Source organism: Pseudophryne corroboree, chromosome 5, assembly GCF_028390025.1.
Source record: "Pseudophryne corroboree isolate aPseCor3 chromosome 5, aPseCor3.hap2, whole genome shotgun sequence".
Taxonomy (NCBI): domain Eukaryota; kingdom Metazoa; phylum Chordata; class Amphibia; order Anura; family Myobatrachidae; genus Pseudophryne; species Pseudophryne corroboree.
The window spans coordinates 522,652,173-522,679,181 of NC_086448.1; the positions used below are offsets into that span (position 1 = coordinate 522,652,173).

At 46.4% G+C, this 27,009-nt stretch overlaps 1 protein-coding gene across 1 annotated transcript in view; it reads right to left on the reverse strand.

Annotated features, from left to right (window-relative positions):
- The window catches only part of BLOC1S5 (biogenesis of lysosomal organelles complex 1 subunit 5), a 192,802-nt gene that overhangs the window by 73,528 nt on the left and 92,265 nt on the right, over nt 1-27,009 (reverse strand). Inside the window, exon 4 of the mRNA XM_063923123.1 lies at nt 2,713-2,771. Coding sequence (XP_063779193.1) covers nt 2,713-2,771 — 59 coding nt within the window. The remainder of the gene's footprint in view (nt 1-2,712; nt 2,772-27,009) is intronic.

The following is a 27,009-nucleotide window of genomic DNA, read 5'->3' on the forward strand; positions in this document are numbered from 1 at the left end:
CCTCTGGGCACAGTCTAAAACTGAGGTCTGGAGGAGGGGCATAGAGGGAGGAGCCAGTGCACACCCAGAGTCTAAAGTCTTTCTTAAAGTGCCCATGTCTCCTGCGGAGCCCGTCTATTCCCCATGGTCCTTACGGAGTCCCAGCATCCTCTAGGACGTTAGAGATAAACACGCTCTGCGCTACAGAGTCACACGGCACTCGCAAGTTATGTGTAACACGACTTGTAGTGCACGAAGCAAAGATGTAAGAGGACACATCTGCATACCTCCCAACATGACACTCTCCAGGAGGGACACAATACTCTACTCAGTCCCGTTTCTAGCGGCGGGCGATCCGTGCAACCGCACAGGGCGCCCGCCGCGGCACTTTGTTACTCCTTCTCGCCTCTCCCGAGCGCTCCTGCTCGGGGGGCGGAGTTTCGCGGAATGACGCGTTGCGTCGTGACGTCACGACGCAAACGCGTCATTCCGCGAAACTCCGCCCCCTGAGCAGGAGCGCTCGGGAGAGGCGAGAAGGAGATAAGCATGAAGGAGGAGGCAGCCGGCGCGAGGGACGTGAGGCGGCGGGACCGAAGAGCGGGAAGACGTAAGTATTCTCTCTCTCCCCCCCTCTCCCCCTTCCTTCCCCTCAACTTGAAACCTGCCTGCCGCTGCCGCACTGCGTAAAATGGGGACACCTGCCTATGGGGATACTTGCCTGCCGCACTGTGTAAAATGGGGGCACCTGCCTGCGTACTGTGTAATATGGGGGCATCTGCCTGCGTACTGTGTAATATGGGGGCATCTGCCTGCGTACTGTGTAATATGGGGGCATCTGCCTGCGTACTGTGTAATATGGGGGCACCTGCCTGCGTACTGTGTAATATGGGGGCACCTGCCTGCGTACTGTGTAATATGGGGGCATCTGCCTGCGTACTGTGTAAAATGGGGATATCTGCCTGCCGTGCTGTGTAAAATGGGGATATCTGCCTGCCGTGCTGTGTTAAATGGGGATATCTGCCCGCCGTGCTGTGTAAAATGGGGATATCTGCCTGCCGTGCTGTGTAAAATGGGGATATCTGCCTGCCGTGCTGTGTAAAATGGGGATACCTGCCTGCTGCACTTTGTAAAATGGGGGCACCTGCCTGCGTACTGTGTAAAATGGGGATACCCGCCTACCGTACTGTGTAAAATGGGGATACCTGCCTTCCGTATTGTGTAAAATGGGGACACCTGCCTGCCGCGCTGTGTAAAATGGGGACACCTGCCTGCCGCGCTGCGTAATATGGGGACACTTGCCTGCTGTAATGTGTAAAAAGGGGACTTTTTTATTTTTATTTTTTCCCCCCTGTGGTGGGTGTGATGATATCAGATGAGGCCATGCCCACTTTAATGAGACCACGCCCATTTTAATCAGGCCACACACCCTAGTCGGGAGCGCGCGCGCCATGCTTTTTCTTTTTATGGCTATATGGGGGGGGGGGGGGGGGCACACATTTCTTTTTTAGAGCAATAGGGGGGGGGGGCGCATTTTGAAATCTCGCACTGGGAGCCAAATTGTCTAGAAACGGCCCTGACTCTACTTCTGGACTTTTCTCTTAATTTATGATTGCCGGCACCTGTTTCGTACAGGGTAATGGATACGAAAGGTGTTTCAGCACAGGTGATGGCTATCATAAATTAAGAGGGAAGTCCAGGAGCAGAGCATTCTGTCCCTCCTGGAGAGGGTCATGTTGGGAGGTATGCATCTGTATGTCCTGATGCTAGTAATTTACTATTACAAACACAAAAACTTCCCCAGGTATGAGAAAGGTCACTCTGCATGTCCCCTTAATAAATACGATTGCGAGGTCATTCCAACTGCCTTGGGATCTATAGGCTGAAATGTTCTTACATACATTATAAATAAAGGCAGGAGTCCGTGAAAAGAGATCTCGGAATCCGTGTGCATTTGTGTCACAAGAATCCTCCACACTGCATTCCTCACAAAGAGCACACACGCAGCTATATATTTTGCAAACTAAACTGAAAGTAATAGATATCCAACATATCTCTGAAATCTGTTGTAGACCCCATATTACCATGTAAGTAAGTTATGTAAAATGAAGATCAGGTAATGTAATCAGTGCAATAATCCAAAAGATACACTAAGAATATTACCATTTCTCATTATTTTTCGTTCACTATGAACAGATTTTGTACATTTCCAAGCCACCTCTACCAAACACGTGATATTGCTCATATTCTCATGAATCAGGCCAGAGGTTCCCAAACACGGTCCTCAAGGCACCCTAACAGTCCAGGTTTTAAGTATATCCATGGCTCAGCACAGATGGTTAAATAATTTTGACTGTGTGGTACTAATTAAGTCACCTGTGGCGAAGCATGGACATACTTAAAACCTGAGCCGTTAAGGTGCCTTGAGGTCCGCATTTGGATTTGGCAAGTAGGAGAATGATTGCATATAGTCATCACTGTGAAGGTTGAGTAGAAGCAACAATTTACAGGTAATCTTTGGCCCACGTCTCTCCACGCTTTTAGTGAAGACCCCTTTTAACAGCAAGAAAGTCCTTAACTGGAAGCACCAAATTGTGATGCTAAGTGTGTGAGTGCTGAAGATTGGCATGACCGCACATATATTTCCTGCTTCTCTGCAAGTAACACAGGCCTGATCCCTGGATGGTTTGTCAATCTCAGAGTCATGTTAGAAAATGTGCTGTGAGCTATGTTTACCTTTGCATTTTCCTGCTCTTGCTGCTGCAGCTTGTGGATGGTATGATTGGCGGTTTCCACTGAAAGAAAGAAATTTGAATTGATTAATCAGGTGTTCTGTCCTCACTGGGGAATTGTATCCACATCGCAGTATGTTCAGGAAGTGCCAGTGGCTGATAACTACGAAGGCCTGGTTCAATGCATTGCACCCTGTTGCTATAAACAAGCCAAAGCAGGAAAGAATATTAATGCCACATCACTTTATACTGCTGACAAGCAATAGGAGTTTGTAGTTTCTGTCCATATGGAAGGAAAAGCTTGTCACATTACAGATTGCTAACAGATGGACACTAGATTCAAATACTTCATTCATTTATATATTCTAGAGCAGCCATACACAGTAAGCAATCTATGATTTCAAATTGTTCTTGGAATCTGCCACACTCACTGTACATGCGGACCCATAAGCGGTATTTATTAAATCAAAACAATCTGAAAACTAAATATAATAATAATTATTATAATTTTATTTATATAGTGCTCTCTTCCAACAGGACTCAAGGCGCTTTATAGACATCAAAAACAATGCACATAATTCAGAAGATGTAAGCAATACAGCAAAAGACAAGTAACACAGACATAAAAAGAAAATCTTGAGCACACAGTAAGCATGATGCGTGTAGGCATTTTGGGTAACAACTTCCAATGGTGTAGAAGTAGTAGTAGGAGTAGTAGCAGCAGCAGCAGCAGTAGTTACCCTGTTTGGAAAAATCCACATGAAGAACAGCCAATGGAAGGAGGATAATTAGGATAACATTATTTTGATAAAACTATAAATGTCCTGGTCTCATGGGAACAGAACGGGTGGGTATAAGAATGTGGAGAGCACACTGAAGTTCGATGGAAATGTCACTGCTGAGCCTGCTCCTGGTGCTCTCCACCATAGCTCCCTGCCATGGGCGGATTGGGCCACCGGGACATCAGATAGGTTTCCACTTGGCCGGTACCATGAGTATATTCGCAGGCCAGCCTGAACTGCCTGCTGGCCAGGCTGCAGGCTCTGACCACTGTTCTTCCAGGATTTGCATTCCGTTGCTGGAACGCAACCCGGAGGCTATCATCTGCTCCATCCAGCAGGCCCTTCCAGGTGCCGTTAGCGGGCGGGAACAGAAGATGCAAGTGGAGGCACTGACTTCAGCAACGGGCGGTAAGTCCAACTTCCAGGGGCATATAGTATGCAACCCCTGACCTCCAGACCAGCAGGGACATATGGTAACCATCAACCTCCTGAACAAACCTCTAGCCAGCTATCCCACCCTCCAGAACATACCAGGTACTCGCTCCTTAAATGGGTGTTAACATACCCGGTACTCGCTCCTTAAATGGGTGTTAACATACCCGGTACTCGCTCCTTAAATGGGTGTTTAGTGATGAGAGTCTGCATTCTCCGATTTAATTGCCTCGCCTCCCTATGAGTGTTCCCGCCCCCTGCGACAGATCCAACCCCCATTAGGGCTGCTCTCCTAAATTTCCCGGGCTGGTTTTCCATCCCAATCTGCCCATGCTCCCTGCTTATGTTGAAGATTAGACCTGGGAACAACTGAGGGGTGGTAAGCCTGGTCCTGGAATTCTCATTCCAGAGGTGTGGAGATGCCACATAATGGTTGTAACGCAGTCCTTGTGTAGCAATGTTGGTTTTATGCTTGTTTGCCTTCTGTTTTCCTTCGGTTTAACACAGGTATAACTCTTTTATTGATTTTAACCTGTCACTTTATAACTAGCCACTTCATATACTAGGCATTGTAGCATCCTAAAGGACTAGCGTCCTAACCTATACTGAACATACCCCTAGTAGCAGGTCTGGACAACTGACAAGAGCTGTCAGACAGAATCAGAAACTTAGACGAGAGGGATGTTATGCATCCCATCCAATTTTGGAGCGTTTCCCATGAGTGGAACCTGGCATACTGAATGGAATTGAAGGTAGAGACCACTGTGCGGAGCAACTTCATGCACAAAAAAATAGACTGATGACACATTACTATCCCGACAAAGTTCTGTAAGGTCCGTGTTTTGGATTCTGGCAAGAAAACTTGCTGAAGAGATGTGTTGAATACCTCTCCCAAAAACTGAAGGCGCTGACAAATTATCATGTGTGGCTTTTTGAAATTCAGGATCCATCCGAGACACTGAAGCACTTGAACGGTGTGATCCAGGTGCTCATGGAACTGTGAAGCAGAGTCAGCCTTCACAGGTAGATCATCTAAATAAGGTATGACTGTGATACAGTAATCTCACCATCATCGACATGATCTTGGTGAAAACTCGCTGAGCAGTTACTATCTCGATAGGTAGAGCCTGAAATTGGTAGTGACTGGCACACAGGCATCTGAAAAAGACTCCACCCAGTGGTCTCTGAACTGGAGCAACCTCTCTTTGACAAGATGCGGGTAGAGAGAGACCCTGTTAGGCACTATGCTTCTCTGGAGCCTTGGCCCCCCAGCGCCGATTGGCAACAGACAGTCTACCCTTAGAAGCCGAACCCCTGCCTGGAAAGAAGCAGCATCTGGTAGAGTGACCTCCATGGGACGCTGCACCTCGAAATAAGGTGGAAGTTTCAGAAACGCAAGGCCCTGCTATTAAGGAACAGCTACCAGTGCTTTTCCCACCAGTCGCCTGGACAACAATGGTATCTAGTTCTGGCCTAAAAAGTACGCCCCCACCAAATGGAAGAGATTCCAAGGAACGTTTTGATTCTGGATCCGCACTCTAAGCACGAAGCCAAAAGGTATCTACGAGCAGCGACGGCTGGAGTTGAAATCCTGGAAGTCACCTGAGCACCGAATTGCACGGCCTCACACATATTCAGCTGCAACATGAAGATCTGCCAATGCCAGTAGAGACTCCCTTGACGACTTGTTGTGAAGACCCTCAATGAGCTACCCATACCAAGGCTAGAAAAGGTCGAATAATGACACCAAAACCTATAAAAATGGACTTGAGACAACCTTCCAATTTGTCGTGACTGGAGGAAGACTCCAGGTCCTCACCCTCTGGGACAATGCCAGTCTCACACGCCTCTTTCTCTGAGTCTTTCAACGGAGCTCTAGAAGGAAAAAGACGTTTATGTGCTGTGCATAACTGAGGATCCTCGAAAAAGCGTTCCAAATAAGAGGAAACTTTTTCAAACCCTGACGCTATACACATCATGGTATGGAGCCAAGGGGGATCAGATACCAATTGCAGAGTCGCACAGCCAGGAGCAGGCGACTATGAAACACGCATATAGGAAACAAGTGCAGCAGCTGCTCTAACCTTATCCTCCCGCTAAAGCACTACAAGCTGCACCAAGTCAAATTAAGCAACCTAGAGCCCGTACCCACACCGGCTTCGAAGGGCTGACGGTTGAAGCAGTGGTCTTAGACTCCTGCACACCACCAGAACACATCTGACAGTCCGCAGACAATGCCCTAGAGTCCACCTGTAAAAGCAGTAATTTAATATTACACTGGGCATATGTGAAACAGAAAGCCATGGTAGTGCTGTTCACTTTGACGGATTTGGCTTTGTCCGTAATTTTTCCCACGCGCTCTCGATATGTATAGCATATGTAGGTAAGATAAAATTTTCTGATATAGAAAAAATACACAGGTCACTGAACAACTGCACACTTAAATTACTCAGCTTTCCTGTAAGGCGAAAAGCTGCAGTGCACAGGAGCAGATTTGAGACTAGTTAAAAAGGTGATCAGGTCAGGAGCCTGACAGTCAAAATACCTATGCCGGAATAGTGACACTGCTCGGAATGATGGCGCCGTTGTTCAACAAAGTTTGGGAACCACTGCCATATGGTATTTTTATTTCTTTTTTAAACTAAAAAGGCTGCAAAGCAAGTGCACTTAACTAAATTACATATATGGGGAGAGAGCAGGCACTATCTTAAGATACCCCAACATGTTCTCAGTGACCCCCAATTGGAGCGCTAAGAAACATTTCACTGAAGTACTTTTCTTTCACAAAGGCCACTTCACAAAATAACATTTATTTTTGAAGATTGAAGCCTTTTGCTGGGATAATAAATTTGCTATAAAAACATCTTGACACAGAGCATACCATTTTTTAATTTGCCTGAAAAACTGTGAAACAAATGAATTTGGTCAAAAAAAGAACAGGGAAAAAAAAATTGTGACAGAGACAACACCAAAAGGAACACTATGCGGGGAAAGTCAATTAAACCCTACCGCTAACTGCTGCCGGACCTATTCAATTAGCAGGGAATACCTCACGCGAAGAGTCCCCGCAGTCGGGCTGAACCTCGCAGTAAAGTCAGTGTAAAAAACCCCAAACCCCCACAAAATTGTCTCAGGCCCGAGAAAAAAATCCATTGATTTCACAGTTTACTTAGAATCAGTGGGTTTCCACGCATGAATCGGAACGTTTTGGCCCGGGAAACAGGCTGTTTAATTACATAGCCTTTCACCATGCCACAGGAATTTTTGCTGCCAATTAGTCACAAGGTAAACCACGTGCCTAATTGAATACCTCCCGCTATGTGCCTGTTTACCCCCCTATGGCCCTGTTTCTGAAGTGGGAGTAAAGCTTAAGGGGCAGATTTAAAATGTGCAGAGAGATTAAGATGTAAGAGGGTCATGTCCAAACTCAAATCTAAATTTAGTAAAAATAAAGCTACATAAATGTATTTGCACCCCTTTGCATTACAACATGATTTGTCCACAGTTACTTTTTTTCTGTACACCTACCTCAGAATCAGGCCCTATATCTCCTTTGTCTAAAGACTTTGGGCTTAATTCAGCATGAGTAATAGTTTTGTGAGAAATTTAAGTTTAAGTCCTTGCGCATGCACAGAAGTGCTGAAATCGCCAAATAGCGAATTGGGCGATTTATTTTACGTTTTTGAGGGTTTTAATGAGGAAAAATTTACACCCTACAGATTTTAAAGTTTGAAAAAGATTTGTCATAATGTGTGTGTTTTAGATCTTTGTTTTTTTTTGGTGCAAATTAGGTTTGTGTTAAATTTTGCACAGTTCAATGCACAACAACTGGAAAAAACAACAACAACAACAACACCAACAACGCAAATCACAGCGCTCAAACTTGCTTAAAACAGATGCAAAAAAAAAATTCTAACAGAGGATGTTACCTGGGGGAAATTGTGTGGATGAAACCATATGCATGCAAGATTTAGGTTGAATAGGGGAACTATTGGAGATTTCTGTACATCGTTTGGCCCAGTTTACACCAAGGGTAAACAATAAGCATCCCTCCAGCTATTGTAGAACGACACATCCCAGCAAGCCCGGCAACAGTTTTAGCATGGCCAAATAGCAAAAATGTGGGAAGGTATGCTGAGATATGTAGTTCTACTACAGCTGGAAAGCAACTTATTTGCCCACCTCTGGTTTACACCATCTTCAGATGGCCTAAACCGCTTTAAGTCTGTGTAAGCTTAAGGCGGGTACACACTTAGTGATAAAGGGGCTAATTCAGACCTGATCGTAGCCGTGCAAAATTTTGCACAGCTATGATCAAACACCCTGACATGCGGAGGGACGCCCAGCACAGGGCTAGTCTGCCCCGCATGTCTTGCCCTCCCCCCGCCGCACGGGTGCGATAGCATCGCACGGTGGTGAGGCTATCGCACCAGGTAAGTAAGTCCCTACCTGTGCACCATTGCTGCGCTGGTAGGCGACTTTTCACCGCATCCCGGGTCGCAGCGGCTGCGTGTGATGTCAAGCAGCCGCCATTGACCGCTCCCTGCTCGGTCCGGGCACACCTACTTTGCCCAGACCGCGCTCCCAGAACGGTGGCATTCGCCCGCCCTTTCCCGCCCAGCGAACGCAATCAGGCAGAGGCGATCGCTGGGCTGGGATGCCGATCACATCACTGGCATGCACATGCACACTGTGGCGCATGCGCAGTTCAGACCTGATCGCCCGCTGTGTGAAAATGCACAGCAGCGATCAGGTCTGAATTAGCCCGAAAAGTGAACTACAGTATGTCACGCATTTTCACGAGTTTACTATATTGCCCTGTGTGTATGCTGCCGCCAACAAATGATGCACGGCCCCATGGGAAAGTAATTCGCAACGACAGTGGCTATAGCGGGGTTATCTTCATTCAAAATGAAAACACCTGCAGTTATACAGATTGTTAATAATTGAGGCAGAGTTATGATAATTAATGCTTAGGCCCCTACCTATCTCTCGCTCTCTCTCTGCCTGGATTCTGGATCAATTGTGTATGTTAACTTTACATCTGTAAAATCAACATACAGATGTGTCCTCACACATCTAGCCTCAATACGCCACGCAGCGGGAGATTTATTTATTTACAGTTTCTTATATGGCGCAGCATATTCCGCTGTGTTCTACAATTGGAAACAGTGATAAGACCAACTGGGTAATAACAAACAGACATAGAGGCAGGAAGACCCTGCTCGTAAGCTTACAATTTATAGGGAAATAGGAAGGACGCACAAGGATAGGCACTATCTTTAGCATAGGAGTCCCACCAGAATGCAAAGACAGTCCTGACAGGATGCACAGTAGTTCGATATGAATGCTTCTGAATGTTATGGGGTATATTCACCATGAAAAAATTGTGCAATGAAAATTTTTAGCTTTCAATTCTCATTATTTTCTCTCCCAATTTTTGACAATTAATTATGCCCCCATGAAAAAAATTATCACTTTCGACAAACTGGTATTTTTGAGAAGACAACATGTTGTTATAGAGGTGGCACTCTAAACAGCCAGCGGCGGCCCCCCGCTTTTCCGGAGTTTGATAAAAGTCACAATTTCTGCATCCACTGGGGAGTGTAGAAATTGTGACATTTAAAGGATAATGAATATACACGTTATGGTAAGAACTTACTGTTGATAATAGTATTTCTCTTAAGTCCACAGGATAACAATGGGATATGATGAAGCGACAGCGGATTTGCACCAGTCAGTCAAAGCTTTCCGGCCTCCCAGCATGCAACGGGCCCGTCCATATATCCCCGCCTACTGGCTCAGGCAAATCAGTTGTATTCCAAAGCTCAAGGCAGGAGCATCATAGATAGCCCTAATCAGGCGATAAGAACACACATGCACACCCTTCCGTACAAGAAGGAAGAGGTTAGTGAGTAAAAGGATCCTCAAATCAGGTGGGTCAGGGGGGGATCCCTGTGGATCCTATCCTGTAGACTTAGGAGAAATACCATTTTCAATGGTAAGTTCTTACCATAACATATATTTCTCTGGCAGGGTCCACAGGTTATTCAACATGATAACAATGGGATTTCCCAAAGCAATTTAGTGGTGGGGACGCTCCTGATTGGACAGGAGAATCCTTCGCCCGAATTCAGCGTCATGAGAGGCAAAGGTATCCATGGCATAATGTCTAATGAATGTGTTAATGGAAGACCATGTGGATGCCTTACATATCTGTTCTGCTGAAGCACCACGTTGTGCTGCCCATGATGGACCTACCTTACGAGTAGAATGAGCAGAGACATTAGCCGGAACAGGGAGATCAGCTTGAGACTATGCTTCTGAAATAGTCATCCGAAGCCATCTTGCCAGTGTCTGCTTATCAGCAGGCCATCCTCTCTTGTGAAATCCGTAGAGAATGAAAAGAGAATCTGTCTTTCTGATGGCACTGGTACGAACACGTAGATCCTTAATGCACGGACCACGTCCAGCGATGCATCTCCCGCAGAAAGGCCCGGTACCTGGAAAACCAGGACTACAATTTCTTTATTAAGGTGGAATTTAGACACCACCTTTGGAAGATACCCAGGTCTAGTTCTGAGAACTGCTTTATCTGGATAAAAAAACCAGAAATGGGGAACGACATGATAATGCCTCTAAATCTGATACTCTTCTAGCCGACGCCATAGCCAGTAGAAAGAGAACTTTAGCTGTCCACCATTTAAGATCCACTTTATTAAGTTGTTCAAATGGGGCAACATGAAGGGCTTCCAGCACTAGACTTAAGTCCCAAGGCACTGTAGGAGGAACAAAAGGAGGTTGAATGCGCAGCATTCCCTGGAAAAAAGTACGCATATCCTGTAAGTTAGCAATTTTCTTTTGGAACCATACAGTCAATGCTGACACTTGCACTCTCAAGGAAGCCACCTTCAAACCTTTATCCATTCCTCCCTGAAGAGATGCTAAGATCCTGGAAACTCTGAAAGACTTAGGATCCATTTTCTGTTCACAGCACCAATGAATATAGGTTTGCCATATTCAGTGATAAATGCGAGCTGAGGAAGGTTTCCTTGCCCTGAGCATAGTTTGAATTATCTGTTGTGAAAATCCTCTTGACTTCAGGATAGAGGTTTCAAGAGCCACGCCATCAAAGACAGTCGATCCAGATGTCTGTGATAATAAGTACCATGCATCAGTAGATCTGGACGTTGAGGGAGCAGAAGTGGAGCATCCATCGACATTCTCTGCAGATCTGTGTACTAATGCCTTCTGGGCCAAGCCGGAGCTATTGGTATCACGGCACCTTTCCCTTGCTTTATCTTTCTCACCACCCTGGGTAATAGGGTGATTGGAGGAAACACATAAGCCAGATGAAAGTCCCATCTCACTGACAGGGAATCCACAAAGATTTCTCTGGGATCCTTTGTTCTTGACGCTTTGTTGTTCAGACGGGACGCCATAAGATCTATCTCTGGCAATCCCACTTGTCTACTAGAGTCTGGAAGACCTCCGGGTGTAGAGCCCATTCGCTTGACTGAATGGTGTGTCGACTGAGAAAGTTCGCTTCCCAGACTTACCTCCTTCATCCCTTTTCGGCTGAGAGTTCCTCCCTTATGGTTGAGGTACGCTACTGCCGTCGCATTGTCCGAGCGGATCTGGACTGGTTTTCCCCAAAGAATGTCCTTTGCCTGAATCAGTGCCATGTATATGGCCTGAAGTTCCAATATATTTATTGGCAGGCAACCTTCTTCCTTGGTCCATTGCCCCTGGAAATACAACCTTCCTGACACTGCTCCCCAGCCCTAGAGACTGGCATATGTCATCAGAATTTCCCAATCTGATATCCAAAAGGGTCTCCCCTTGTCCAGATGGGATGTCTGTAGCCACCAGGCTAATGACCTTCTTACTTCTACCGTAAGAACCATAGTCTGTGTTTTTATCGTCTGATGCAACCCATTCCATTTGGCAAGAATCAGACGTTGCAGAGGCCTAGAGTGGAATTGTGCATACTACACCATGTCGAATGTTGACACCATCAAACGCATTGCTGCGTGAATGGATACCTTTTGACTGTATAGCAAGTCCAGAATCCTTGACTGAACCTTGGATATCTTGTTCAGAGGTAACATTACTCTCTGAAGACTTGAATCCAGTACAGCCCCCAAGTGAGTCATCCGCTGTGACGGAACCAGAGACGATTTTGCCCAATTTATGAGCCACCCGTGCTGCTACAGACACGTTATTGTCTGTTGCAGATGACATAGGAGCAATTCCTGCGACTGTGCCAGGATTAAAAGATCGTCGAGGTATGGAAAAATTCTTATCCCCTCCTGGCGAAGATAAGCTGCCATTACCACCATAATCTTGGTAAATACTCTGGGGGCTGTGGCTAACCCAAAAGGTAGGGCCTGGAACTGAAAATGCTGTTGGAGGATAGCGAACCTGAGATAGCACAGCACTGATGGGACAGTGCTATAGGAACATGTAGGTAAGCATCCTGTATATCCAGGGGTACCATATAATCCCCTGGCTCCATGGCCAAAATGATGGAACGTCAAGTCTCCACGTGAAACCGGGGTACCCAAATGTATTTGTTCAGCACTTTGAGATTGAGACCGGGGCTGAAATGACCCATATGGCTTCTGAACTAAAAACAGGTTGGAGTAAAACCCCTGTCCTCATTGTGCATGAGGAACTGGAATGACTACTCCTGACTGAAGCAATTTCTGAACTGCCTCTTGCAAAGCCCTGGCCTTTGTCTCCACCCGAGACGGGCTGGTACAAAAAATCCTTAGAGGAGGGTGCTTCTTGAAGGCAAAAGCAAAACCTAGAGATACCACTTCCTGCACCCAGGCATCTGTTGTAGACTGCTGCCAGATCTGTGCAAACTGAAGAAGTCGGCCTCCACCCTGGGATCCCCGAGGTGGAGGCCCGCACCATCAGGCTGATGGCTTATCTGTTTTACCGACCGGTCCTCTGGTAGCCTAATGCTTTTTGGTCTTGCCAGACTTGTTGTATTGAGACCGCCTGCTATCACTTTTACCTTTAGCTTTTCCTTGAGCCCAAAAAGTCGGAACTTTAGGTTTGAAATTGTATGTGGAAGGAAACTTTACCTTCTTGGAGTCTGCTTCTGACTCCAAAATATTTGTCAATTCTTTACCAAAAAGAATATCTCCAGAAAAGGGCAAAGATTCCAAAACCTTCTTAGATTCTGAATCAGCTTTCCACCTACGTAGCCAAACTGCTCTGCGAGCAGCTATTGTTGAAGCTGGTGCACTGGAGGCAATAGTACCCATATACAATGCTGCTTCTTCCAAGAACATTGCAGCCTGTTTTACATGTGCTATATGGGATTTTTGCTCTCTGGATGCTATTGAAAAATCCCCCTTCAATGCGTCAGCCCAGGCAGCCACTGCCTTTGCCATCCAAGCTGAAGCCATGGCTGGCCTTATGACTGCCCCAGACAGGGAAAAAATGGTTTTTCGAAAACCATCCACTCTCCTATCCGTGACATCATTTAATGATGTTGAAGGCAAAGGTAATGTAGATTTCTGCACTAATCGAATCACATGCGTATCTACTTTATGAGCCACTTCCCTTTTTAAACAATCCCCAGCTGGAAGAGGACATTTGGAATTCCATTTCTTAGGAATTCTAAACTTCTTATTGGGAATAGCCCAAGCCTCTTCCATGATTTTCGTCAGCTGATCTGACCCTGGAAACTCAGTCTTAACTGTTTTGGGACGTTTAAACAAAGGTGCCTTGGTTTTTAACACAGGCTCTGCTGAATCCTCTAAGGATAGAATGGCTTTCATTGCTTTAATTAACTTAGCTATATCCACTGAGCTGAGAACCTTCCTCCTCCTCCTCGTATGCCGAAGTAGAATTAATTGAGCTTTCATCCTCCGATGAATGCTCATCTGAACCATGTGTAGCCTGTGAGAATGAAGATTTACTTACCACCGGCTTATCAGACTGTTTCTTTTGAGAGACAGCTGCTGAAAGTGATGCACCACAGGTGGGAAGCTGCATGTAAGGGTTAATTGTGTAACCTATACCCGATACAGGAGTTGGAGGAATATCCGTTCAGCTATACTGGATAAAGCCTGTGCAAACATAGCCCAAGGTGGATCAACCTGCACCTGAATCTGCCTTGTATTTTTCAAGAACCCCTGGTGAAAGCTAAAACAATTTGCACACAAACCATCCTGAACCAGATCCTGAGAGGATAACACAGCTTTGCAAGACAGACATGATATGAGTGTTGGTGTTGCTGTGAGTGTATCTTCCTCACCTTTGCCGCTCTTAAACATGATAAATAATCAACACTTCCACAGTGTACTACACAATTTGTGACTGTAATCACTTTAAGCTTTTTAAAGTGACTTACAATCCGAACCTACCCATGCACCAGCATTGAGGATCGGAATGGAACAAAACTGACAAAATATAGTAAAGTCAGCAATCACACTAGCAGTCAGTCACATGTTATACATTAGTATAATAAGCAATATGAGCACATCATCAACTACATTTCAAGTATGTAGAACACATATTACTGAATCAAGTTTTAACAGATCTACCGTATTCAGACACATTGCGAAAAAAACAACAGTAAATGTATAGACTTATATGCAATAGGCACTTATCTAACTATTCATACTCAAAAAGGTATATAGAGACTTAGTGCTGTATTACCCGTACTCAGTAGAGTGGGATACAGGGAGACTCCCCTCGCTTCCAGGACCGATCAATACGTTAGCGAATCCAGACGCTACTAGTGTACACTGCCGCTCCATGAACCTATAGTGAACACAGATGCTCAGTGAACATAGACGCACCAGTCACACAGCCGTCTATGCTGCGACTGGGCCCCCTTTGTGTACAGCGTCTGAGATGGAAGCAGGAAACAGTTCCTGGCGGGAGACTCGGAGGAAACTGGTCATGAACCGGGGGGAGGGGCGATCAGGAGAGCGTCTGACTCCCCACTGCTGACATCAACCCTAGGGATCGTGGCCTCATACTATTCCTGGAGCCTATGATCCCTAAGGCCTAGCGCTGGTGCACTCGAGGTGGCAGCTGCGTCAGCGACCGTTTGGTAGTCTCCTCCCAAAACAATGCGGCCGTTTCCGTATTCCCCTTCTAAGCGGAACCGATGCCTTACCTTCTCCCCATGCTCCGGCCACAGCCTAGTAACGTCTGCTGGACCTACTAATATATCAGACACAGACGCCCGCCGAAACAGCACTGTACTCGTTGGTAAGCGTTGTCGCGACCCGGCGGAGAGTTGTTGGAGCGACTCTTTCTAAGGTACATATAAGACGCTATTTAGAAAGATTGCTCAGAAAATTAGTAAGACTATAAAAATAAAATAAGAAAGCTTAGGGCTGCTAAAAACCAGCAGCCCTCTGACCATGGTCCGGCTCCTGCTGCACCAAACAAAAAACTGATTTGCCTGAGCCAGGAGGTGGGGATATATGAACAGGCCCACTGCATGCTGGGAGGCGGGAAAGCTTTGACCGATTGGTGCAAATCCGCTGTCCCTTCATCATATCCCATGGTTATCCTGTGGATAACCTGTGGACCCTGCCGGAGAAAGGCCCTATATGTGCAGTTCAGGAATTTGATAGATTTGCCTGAATGAGTTTTCAGGGAACACGTGAAAGTTTGGAGACTAGTGGAGAGTGTTTTTTTTTTTTATCTCTTTATTTTGAAAAGTGGAGAGCAGTACAATACAACAAGAATTATATCCAGAAATACATTGAATCCGGACATAATCCAATTAATGTTGCATGATATATTACACAGCTAGACATAAAACAGCAGTATAGTCCACTTGAATTCTATATTTTTATAAACAAACACATAAAGAAAAAAAAATAGGAATTTAATACCTACCGGTAATTCCTTTTCTCGTAGTCTGTAGTGGACACTGGGGAACTGGTACTTTAGTACCATGTGGTATAAATCGGGTCCACTGGAGCCTGGCACTTTAACAAAACCTTTAGTGTGTGTATGTGTGTGCTGGCTCCTCCCCTCTATGCCCCTCCTACCAGACTCAGTCTAGGAAACTGTGCCCGAGGAGACGGACAAACCACGAGAGAAGAAACAAATACAACAGCGGTGAGGCAACAAGCCAACACACAACCATAATCAACAAAGGAACGCTAACCGGAACAGAGGATAGCAATGTCCATAACAACAAGGATAGCAAGCTAACCCAACAAAACCAAGGGACCGCTACGGCGGACCAACCAAAACACTTACAGCCAAGTAGGCAGGAACGAAACACTGAGGCGGGCGCCCAGTATCCACTACGGACTACGTGAAAAGGAACTACCGGTAGGTATTAAATTCCTATTTTCTCTAACGTCCTAGTGGACACTGGGGAACTGTACCCAAGATCCCAAAACGGGTGGGAGAGTGCTGAGACCCCTGTAAAACCGCCTGACCAAAATGAAGGTCATCCTTGGCCAAGGTGTTGAACCTATAGAACTTTACAAACGTGTACGAACCAGACCAAGTAGCAGCTCGGCACAACTGTAAAGCTGAGACACCCCAGGCAGCCGCCCAGGAAGAACCCACCGACCTCGTCGAGTGGGCCTGAATAGACGTCGGCAAAGGCAGAGCCGCCGTAGTTTAGGCCTGTTGAATAGGCAACCTGAGCCAACGAGCAATAGATTGCTTAGAAGCTGGCCGACCAATCTTGGTGGCATCATAAAGGACAAATAGTGAGTCAGATTTCTGATGATGGGCTGTCCTTCTGTCATAAATCCTCAGAGCTCTCACCACATCCAAGGACTCTGGGCCCACAGAAGCGTCAGATAACACCGGAACCACAAGAGGCTGATTCACGTGAAAAGTTGACACCACTTTAGGCAAAAAATTAGTTCAGCCCTATCCTCATGAAAAATCAAGTACGGCTCTTACATGATAAGGCCCCCAATTCAGACGCCAATGCCAGCAACATGACAGTCTTCCAAGTGAGAAACTTCAATTCCACCTTTCGTAATGGTTCAAACCAGTCCGACTGAAGAAAGGACAAAACCACATTGAGATCCCACGGAGCCGTGGAAGGGATGAAAGGAGGTTGCATATTAAGAACTCCTTTCAGGAAAGTCTGCACCTCCGGCAACAATGCAAGTTGTTTCTGGAAGAAAATCGAGAGCGCCGAGATCTGCACTTTGATGGAGTCCAATCGAAGGCACATATCCACAACTGCTTGCAGGAAAAGCAGAAAACGACCAATTTGAAATTCCACAGGAGAAAACCTTTCTACCCTCACACCAAGAAGCATATTTCTTCCAGATACGGTAGTATTGTTCTGGCTTAACCACTTACCTGGGCTGTACCATAGTGGAAATGACCTTTGAGGGAAAGCCTCTTCTAGCTAGAATTTCCCTCTCAACCTCCAAGCCGTCAAACGTAGCCGCTGTAAGTCTCGAAAGACGAACGGTCCTTGCTGAAGATTATCTTTTAGAAGCGGCAGAGGGCAGGGTTCCTCCAGAGACATGGTCAGGAGGTCTGCGTACCAGGCCCGTCAAGGCCAATCCGTGGCAATTAGAATTGCCTGAACGCTTTCCCTTTTGAGTCTCTTTAGAACTTTTGGAACGAGCGGGATTGGAGGGAACAGGTAAACAAACTGGTAAGGCCATGGGGACGTCAGCGCGTCCACTGCCACAGGCTGCGGATCCCTCATCCCGAACAGTAACGGCGTAACTTCTTGTTGAGACGAGAAGCCATCAGGTCTATCTGCGGACACCCCCACCGGTGAACCAATTGTTGAAACACCTGAGGATATAGGCCCCATTCCCCCGGATGGAGGTCATGCCTGCTGAGGCAGTCCGCTTCCCAGTTGTCCACTCCTGGAATGAATATGGCTGAGATGGCCCTTGAGTTGTCCTCTGCCAAGAGGAGTATCTTTGACACTTGCCTTGGCGTTGTCCGACTGAACTTGGATGGCCTGATCCTGGAGGAGATAGGAGGCTTGAAGATGGGCATTTGTAAATCGCCCTGAGTTCCAGGACGTTTATCGGCAGTGCCGATTCCCGACGACCACTTCCCCGGAACCAGCCGGGAGGCTGGCATCCGTCGTCAGTAGAATACACAAATTGAAATTCCGGCCTTCCATTAGGTGAGGAACTTGTAGCAACCACAACAGAGAAATCTGCGCGGGGAAAAGGTCGCCATCTGATGCATGTGCAGATGAGACCCTCACCAGTTGTCCAGCAAATCCAGTTGAAAAGGTCTGGCATGAAACCTGCTGTATTGGACTGCTTCGTATGCGGCAATCATCTTGCCAAGCAAGCGTATGCAAAGATGTATAGAGAGCTTGCAGGGTCGGAGTACTGAGCGCACCATAGCTTGGAGAGCTAAGGCCTTGTCGAAAGGGAGGAACACTTTCTGAGACACTATCCAGTATCATTCACAGGAACTGCAGACGTTGGGACGGTTCCAAGTGAGACTTCCGAAAGTTCAAGATCCATCCATGTTCCGTCAGCAGACGAGTTGTTAGGTTAATGCTTTGCAGCAGGCAGTCCCTGGACTTTGCTTTTATCAGGAGATTGTCAAAGTATGAAACAATGTCGACACCTATTTTGCACAGTTGCAGCATCATCTCCGCCATGACCTTTGTGAAGACCCTTGGAGCTGTGGAAAGACCAAAGGGTAAGGCCTGAAACTGGAAGTGGCTGTCCAAGATGGCGAAACTGAGGAGGCCACATAGGGATGTGTAGGTAAGCATCCTTGATGTCCAGTGACACAAGAAATTCCCCCTCCTCCAGACCGGACACCACTACCCGCAGGGACTCCATCTTGAATTTGAAAAACCGCAGATAAGGGTTCAAAACCATCAGATTCAAGATGGACCGCACCGAACAGTATGGTTTTGGCACAACAAAAAGACTGGAGTAAAACCCCTTGGTGTACAACGGAAGAGGAACCGGAACCACAACTCCCGTCTTGCAAGGTAACTCTTGCAGCGGGTAAAGCTGGTAAGCTTGACCTGAAAAATCTGTGAGGAAGGAGTGTTTGAAATTCCAGCTGGTATCCGTGAGAAATGAGGTCCCTCACCCAAGGATCCCGGCAGGACTGTGCCAACATGTGGGTGAAGTGTTGAAGGCGAACACCTATCGGAAAGTCGCCCTGCTGTTGGGGCCAACCGTCACGCGGAAGACTTTGTGGTAGAGGTTCCGGGGTTTTGGTCCAAGAAAGTTGCAGCTGCAGGTCTTCTGGACTTACCACAAGATCCTCTAGGAGTATTGGAGGCCCCTCGGCCTCTGCCTCTGAAACATCCCACACGAAAGGACTGCAAAGAGGGGCCTGAGTAAAAGCGTCTAGCAGGAGGTGCAGCCGACGGCAGATAGGTGGACTAACCGCCGTAGCCTGAGAAATCCATTTATTCAACTCGTCTCCAAACAAAGCATCACCTGTAAAGGGAAGATTTTCTATCTCCTTTTTGGAATCAGCATCCGCTGACCACTGACAGTACCACAGAGCCCTACAGGCCGAAACTGCCATAGCAGTAGTACGGCCATTTATCTGACATAATTCTTTAACAGCTTCGCTCATAAAATTTGCAGCATCCTGAATATGTTGCAGCAGCATAATGATCTCATCCTGGGGCAGCGAGTCAAAACCATTAATAATAATATAAGACGATTTGACCACTGCCTTGGAAATCCAACCACAGACTATATTGGGACTTTGTGCTACGCCCGCTGCCGTATATATTGCCTTGAAAGTGGTCTAAATTTTATGGTCAGCTGGGTCTTTTAGGGATATTGCCCCAGGCACCGGCAGTACCAATTTTCTTGACAGTCTGGACACAGACGTATCGACTGACAGGGGGTTTTCCCACACCTTTATGTTCTCCGCGGGGAGGGGAAAAGAAGAGAACAACCTCTGAGGAGTTAAAAACATTTTTGTCAGGTTCACCCATGCCTCCTTGGCCAGGGAGTTTAATTCCTTAGATACAGGAAACGTGGTTGGGGATTTTGGCTTTACATTAAAGTACAACTCCTCATCTGGTTCTGCCTCCTGATCGGGTATGTTAAGAACCTCCCTCACAGCATAAATGAGGGCCTCCACCCCGGGGGACAGAGAGCTGTCCTCCTCCATATCACCTGTGTCATCTAAATAATGCAGATCAGAATCAGACTGGAGCACTTGTGGAAGTGAGCGTTTTCGTGAAACCAACAGAGGGGGCTGAGATGCCTTTCTGTTATCTGCAGCTCTAGCCATACAATCAACAGATTGTCTCAGCACCTGTCTCTCTTTCCTAGCTGCAGCTAGTTCTGAATTCATGAATCATGTTCTTAAAACTATTAAACCAGTCAGGTGCTTGGGAGCTGTTTCCCTGTGGGGATAATGAACACTGTTACACATGAGGGACCCCTCAGAAGAAGGGGTAGAATTACAAGCAGTACACATCAACTTATCAGCAGACATAATGAACACAACAACAATGTATTGTAATCCCACTGAAATACCCCCATAGACCCCAGAGAGCCCCTGGAGTGACAGAGAAAAAAAGACTAGCGCACACAACACAGCAGCGCAGCGTATAGCTGTGTATATGGATCACACTACCTAAGCAGTGGCACTACTGCTGATGTGCTCCCCCCCTGCTATGACCCCCTGGTACCAGTACAGCGCATGTAACAACCTGGGTCCGTGGAGGAGCAGCGTGCATGCAGCCTTGTGATCCGCATCAGCAGGAAATGGCGCTTTCCCGCCTCTGGTCCCACTCTCTGGGAAGCCCCGCACCCATAATGGCGCGCGGTCCCTATAAGTTTATACTGGCTTATTATGTATATAAACGTAACAGAACGTTAACTAATAGTGCTGGGCACTCTGTGGAGTATATAACCCCTCTTTGCTAGTGTGGTCCACGGCGGACACCGCAGCTCGCGGCCCATGACCGCCAAACCGCACCGGGGACCCCGGTGATAACAATCACCGCACCTGTGTCTCTTCGGCATCTGTTAGAGAGTGGCGGCTTGCTGCTGGGGTGGGCACACACAGTGTGGTGTGTGAAACAGAACCTCAGGAGCTCTGTCAACTGGGATTACGAACCATTAACTCTCAGGAGGTTGGTTCGGTCCACCCTCTAAGTCCCACGAAGCAGGTAGACTGGTTGCTAACCAGTACTACCTGAAAATAATAAACTTAAATAAAATTTAAGGAAAACTCTCTGGACCACCAGAGGAATGCACTCGGCTCCTTGGGCACATTTTTCTAAACTGAGTCTGGTAGGAGGGGCACAGAAGGGAGGAGCCAGCACACACATACACACACTAAAGGTTTTGTTAAAGTGCCAGGCTCCAGTTGACCCGATCTATACCCCACGGTACTAAAGTACAGTTCCCCAGTATCCACTAGGATGTTAGAGAAAATGAAAATACAGATAACTTATTTGAATAGGGGGGAGGAAAGGAGATAGGGGGACCAAGTTGAGATAGGTAGAGAAATTGGGAAACCCGAAAAAAAGGATTGTGATAAGCACCTTCCATCCGTATTGATAAGTGATATGGCCATATCTGCGAGGAAAGCAGCGGGTGAGTCTATAAGGTACAAGGCAATGGTCTCTGAAAGTGTTGGTACCAAGGGCTCCAGACTGCAGAGAATTTATCTACTGAGTCATGGAGTAGGGCTGTAATATTTTCCATTGAGGCTACGAAACAGATTTTATTAATCACCGCTTGCAGGTGGGTTGTTTCCAGTTAGTTGCTATCAGCAGTTTGGCTGAGTTGAATATATGGTTGCATAATTTGCTCCCTTGTCTGGATATACGTTCCAGTGGTTTGCAAAGCAGTGCGCGAAGTGGTCTTTTAGGTATAGTAAAGTTAAAAAATGTTACCCAAGAGAGAAAAATATCGCTCCAATATGGGTCAATCCCACCATATGTGTAAAAACGAGCCCTTGGAGCCACATGTCTCCAACATTGATCTAAGCTTAGGGGGAAGATACTATGTATTCGTACAGGATCCATATACTACCTCGAGTAAACGTTGTAGGTGTTCTCCTTAATATTCAATTTATAGAGGCTTTAGCGACCAACTCTGTGATTTCTGACCAATCCTCCACCCCTATAGTCACACCCAAATCGCACTCCAATGCTAGTTCTAATGGTTCTTTGGAGGGGGGGAGCCAGCCAGGAGGGAGTACAAAATTGATATGATACCTTTACGATTAGGGGTATAAAAACACAGTTGTTCGAAAGGAGTTGGGGGATCTGAGTTTGGCAGGCTTATTTAGAGAGCGCACAAAACTGGAGATCTGCATATAGTCAAAGTGTCTAAACATTTGCATGTCGTATTTCTCTCATAGGGCTAAAAAGTTTGGTGGGGCAAATTCCCCTGAAATGTGCATAAGCCTGGTTATACCCACTGTGACCCAAGGGCGCATATGGGATGCCATACAACCCAAAGAAAAGCCGGGGTGGCACCAAAGAGGTGTCAAAGGAGACGGGTAGGGTGCCAACTTGAGATTCTTGTTGATTCCTAAGAGCCAGGATAGTTTGAGAGGCTCTTTTTTCCTCTAAGTCTCGCTGCCAGGAGGTAGTCAGATTTATTATTTTTCATAAAATTTTTGGTTGAGCTAACTAAGGGATTTTTCCGTACGTTCAGCTAGGAGGGACTAAAGTTCACCTCTAACACTCTGGATCAAGTTTAAAACATGGGGAGAGTGGGATTGTTTATGTGTGCGCTCTAGTTGAGTCAATTGAGTCGTGAGAAAGGTGATCCTCTCGTTTTGTTGCTTTTTCCTATGGGATGCATATTTAATTATCACGCCCCTAAGGACTGCCTTATGGGCTTCCCAAATTACCAGAAAGGGAACATTGTCTGTAACATTAACATCAGAATAGTCTTGCAATTGGGTTTTAATGTATTCCTGGAAGTGTGGGATACGAAGGAGGGTTTCATTTAACCTCCAAGAATGGCGGCCCTTATGATAGTGCATTGGATCAATAGAAGCTAAAACAATCGAATGGTCTGACCAGGCATTAAAAAAAATGTCCACCCTCAGTAGTGTATGTAGTAAGCTACTGCATCCAAGAATCATATCTATGTGTGTGTACGTACCATGGGGGTTTGAAAAGAAGGTGTAGTCTCTTGAGGACGGGTAACGTTCCCGCCACGTACGAATAGACCAGCGTCGGCCATATGTCTCTTCAGGTTACCTAGGGGATTACAATGGGAGTACGGCCGGGTGTGGCCGCTTTTATCTAAATCTGCCAATATTATAGAATTGAAATCACCACCCACCAGGAGGACACCTCTGCGTATGGACAATGTCTGCAAAATGTTTCTGAAGGAAGCCACTTTGGCCCACATTCGGAGCGTATAAATTCACCAGGGTCAGAACCTGGGAGCCCAATTGACATACCAGTATAATAAAACACCCTTCAGTATCCTTGTTGGTGAAAAGGATTTGAATTGGGACCGTGGTTCGCAACATGATAACAACTCCATTCTTTTTTTGAGGGTGAGAGGAATACACTACGGTAGGGAAGCGTCTAGATTCCAACGATGGGTGGCAATGTTTTTTGAAATGTGTTTCCTGAAGAAACCCTATATCCCCGTGAAGAGTGTTCTAAATAGAAAGAAACATTTATGGGGGGGGTGTTCAGTCCCCTAACATTCAGAGAGAGTACGTCAAAGGGCATAGTGATAGCTAGGTAGACTCACTCTACTACTACTTTACCGTTTGCTGGGGGGTAGAGGCCTGAAAACAAATGATGGAAGCTGCCGAAGGGGAATTAAAATAGGCAGGGGAGGGGTGGGAGTGTGAACTAGGGAATTCCTCCTCAAAGAGAGACGGGTTCACTCTGAGTGGGTCCAATCAGGTGGAAGGGAGGCAGGTGAGCTTAGAGATACAAGCAAACCTGGAGGACCCGGGTACTGGAGTACTATAAAAATAAAACAATAAATTACCATAAACTCAGAGAGAGCTTAAATAGGAAGGATAGCTCTCAATTTAATCCCAACTAACAAGGAAGGGGGGGGGGCTTGGCCTGAGGAAGCCAGGAACTATCTACCCGGAACCAAAATACAGTAATTACTGCAAACATTGCGCAATGGTAAACATAAATGAGAACATTTCCAAGAACACGTCATGTAGAAAACAACATAATAACCATAATACTGGTGCAATTATTTAGCAATTCCAAACAGGAGAACAATGTGGAAAATATGAAAACTATGGAAGGTCCCACTTCCTAGCATTGCAATGGCCGTTGGACTAGTGGTAAACAACTGGGGGGTTGAAGGTGATATGTAAAGTCCGAGATAAAATAGGCTACAGTCACTCGGGTAAAAACACATAGTCCAGGACCTGAATTTCAAGAATATTATAAAGAAAGAAAAGTCAGAATAATATGGAGTGGGACCTCCCGTTACCTGATAGGCAATTCTCTTCAGGGCCGTGTCGAGCTGCCCGACCACTGTTGTGGAAAGCTGAAGTCTGTGAAGTAGGTCAGATCCTTCCCTAGGGTTGTTTACCGATACTGGACGACCGTTCACATCCACAATCAAACGGAATGGGAATCCCCATTTGTATTTGTAGCCATTGTCTCGGAGGACTCTGGTGATGTCTCGTAGCTCCCTTCTCTTAAGAATGGTCGAAGGGGCTAAATCCTGGAAGATTTGTAGTTGGGAATCTTCAAACACTATACGAGGCAATAATCTACTGGCGTTAGATATCTGGTGTTTTATTTTAAAGGAAAGGAACTTCAACACAACATCTCTTGGAGGGTCACCCTCTTTGGGTTTCGGACGGAGGGCTCTATGAGCTCGATCAATGTGTAGAGGTTGATCCTTAAGAGCAGGGACCAGTTTCTGAAAAAGGCGCGACAGGTAAAGTTCCAAGTCGTGGGGTGCGACTGACTCAGGGATGTTCCGGATTCGGAGATAACATCATCGTTCCCTATTTTCAAGATCTTCAGTCTTGTCCCTTAGAAATTCCACTTCCCGGTACAAGTGATTGACAGCCTGAGAAAATTCCATTAGACCTTTGGAGTTAGAGTCAACTTTGGTTTCCAAGTGAGGTGAAGTTGTTACGCAAGTCTGCAAATAATTGCTGGAAGTTGGTAGTAAGAGTTTTACTCAAATTCGACATCTTTTCCCGGATATCATTTTTTGTAGCAAAAGAGTCGGCGGAGGGCACATCTATTACTGGGGAGTTAGCCGGGGGAGAGTCAGAGGGATGAAGTGATGTCGGCCGTGAAAGGTGCTGCATAATTCCTTGTTGCGCATTCTTCTTAAACTTAGCGTTGCTTTTGGACATAGTGAGACTGGGATAGTGCGAATGTAGTGAACAAGCGAATCTGTAGAGGTGAACAGTGGAGAGAGGGTTAAAACATATCTGTGTCAAATAGTCTTCTTGTGATGAGGACCGTTGTAGGGAGGGACACAGGGGACACTGCGTTGCTCTCGTAGACCGTTAAGTAGGTCCCCTACGCAGAGAAGTGCTGGGAGCTCAGCAGGAGGGGCTCAGCCCAAATCCCAGTTCCCAAGACCATCAGGGGAGCTCTAGGTCGGAGTTGTGCTGTCCGAAAGCTGGGTCACTGTGGCATATTCCTTCCTGCAGGGACCCAGGAAGAATCTGTCCTGTGCAGGCCACTAGGTGATGCTCGAGGGCTGAGCAAGTTGCAGAGAGTCAGTGTTAAGGGCAGGCAGGGAGATGATCAGTTACAAAATGCAGGTTCTGGAGCACACACTGGGGTCAGAGAACAATGCCACTCTCCGTTGAATACGGTGTAATATAGGAGTGGCAGGGCTCCATGCAGAGCTAAACTCTGACTTCCCCAATAAGTGGGGTATGCTGGGGAGACTGAATGCAGGGAGGGCTAAGCCATCCTGTGTGTATGATCCGCCTGTATTGGGGAGATTATATGCAGGGAGGAATGGCTAGTCAGGGGGTCAAGAGTGCCAACTGACCGTGAAGCCGTCCCGCGAATGAGGTCCGCCTACAGCAGGCGCTGCAGCAGAGCGCCAAAAGTGCAGCGCCGCGTCTTCTCCCAGCTTAACCCGCCGGATCCCAGGTATTCGGCCGCCGATCACTATCAGCGTGGGAGAGCGCAGGAGCAGCCTCAGGCAGGGGGTCTTCTGGTCCCGGTGAGCGAGGTCAGGGCTCCGCCGATCAGAGCTTCGCGGTGGGCGGGCACTGGTAATTTAGCCCGTGGCTTCAAGCTCCAGTGAAGGCCGCAACCTGCAGAGGCTAGGACAGAGGCCCCTCCCGGGCCCGCAACCGCACACCGGGATGCTTGGGGACATACAGGGGTAACGGGGGGTGAGGAGAGGGCACCAAAAGCAGTTTAGGCGGTGTAAAGAGCTATTCGAAGCAGGAGCTCATTCACTGTACGTCCTGCTTCCTCTCCAGCCAGGCCCAAACTAAAGTAGAAGAGGAAAATCCTTATGATGAATGTTATAGTGGTAAGGAAAAGGACACTAGCAATACAAAGGAGGTTAATAAAATTTATATTCTAAGTAAATATGAATTGAATCAGTTTGAGAGGACTGTTCTTGAAAAAGGCCTGAAATTTGCCCCTACAAATAAGTGTGACAAATTTGACACATATATAGATGTGGAAAAATTTGTGAGGAGATTAACACTGAAAGGGTTCTTTGAAGAAATACCTAGTACTAGTACTGACAAAGAAATCCCAATGGGCTCCAAATTTAAAAGAAAATCAAAATTTTATCCGAAACATAAGAAGGGGAGCTTTGTCGAGTCGTTTGAAAGGGCAGTTAAAGCAGACCTAGAACGCTTAGTCTTCAAACCAAACAGACGGGTTAACCTATCTAAGGATGAGAGAAAAGCTATAACAACGCTTAGAAATAATAGTGACATAGTTGTTAAGCCAGCCAATAAGGGGGGCAGTATCATCATTATGGATCTAGAAGATTATAATAAGGAGGTTATGCGCCAGTTAATGGATAATACCACATACCAGAAATTGAGGGGAAATCCCAATATTAATGTGAATAAAAAATTGGAAGTTTTCCTAGCATTATATCTTACAATGGGAGTGATTACAGAGGAGGAACAGAAAATAAGATTTTACTTACCGATAAATCTATTTCTCGTAGTCCGTAGTGGAT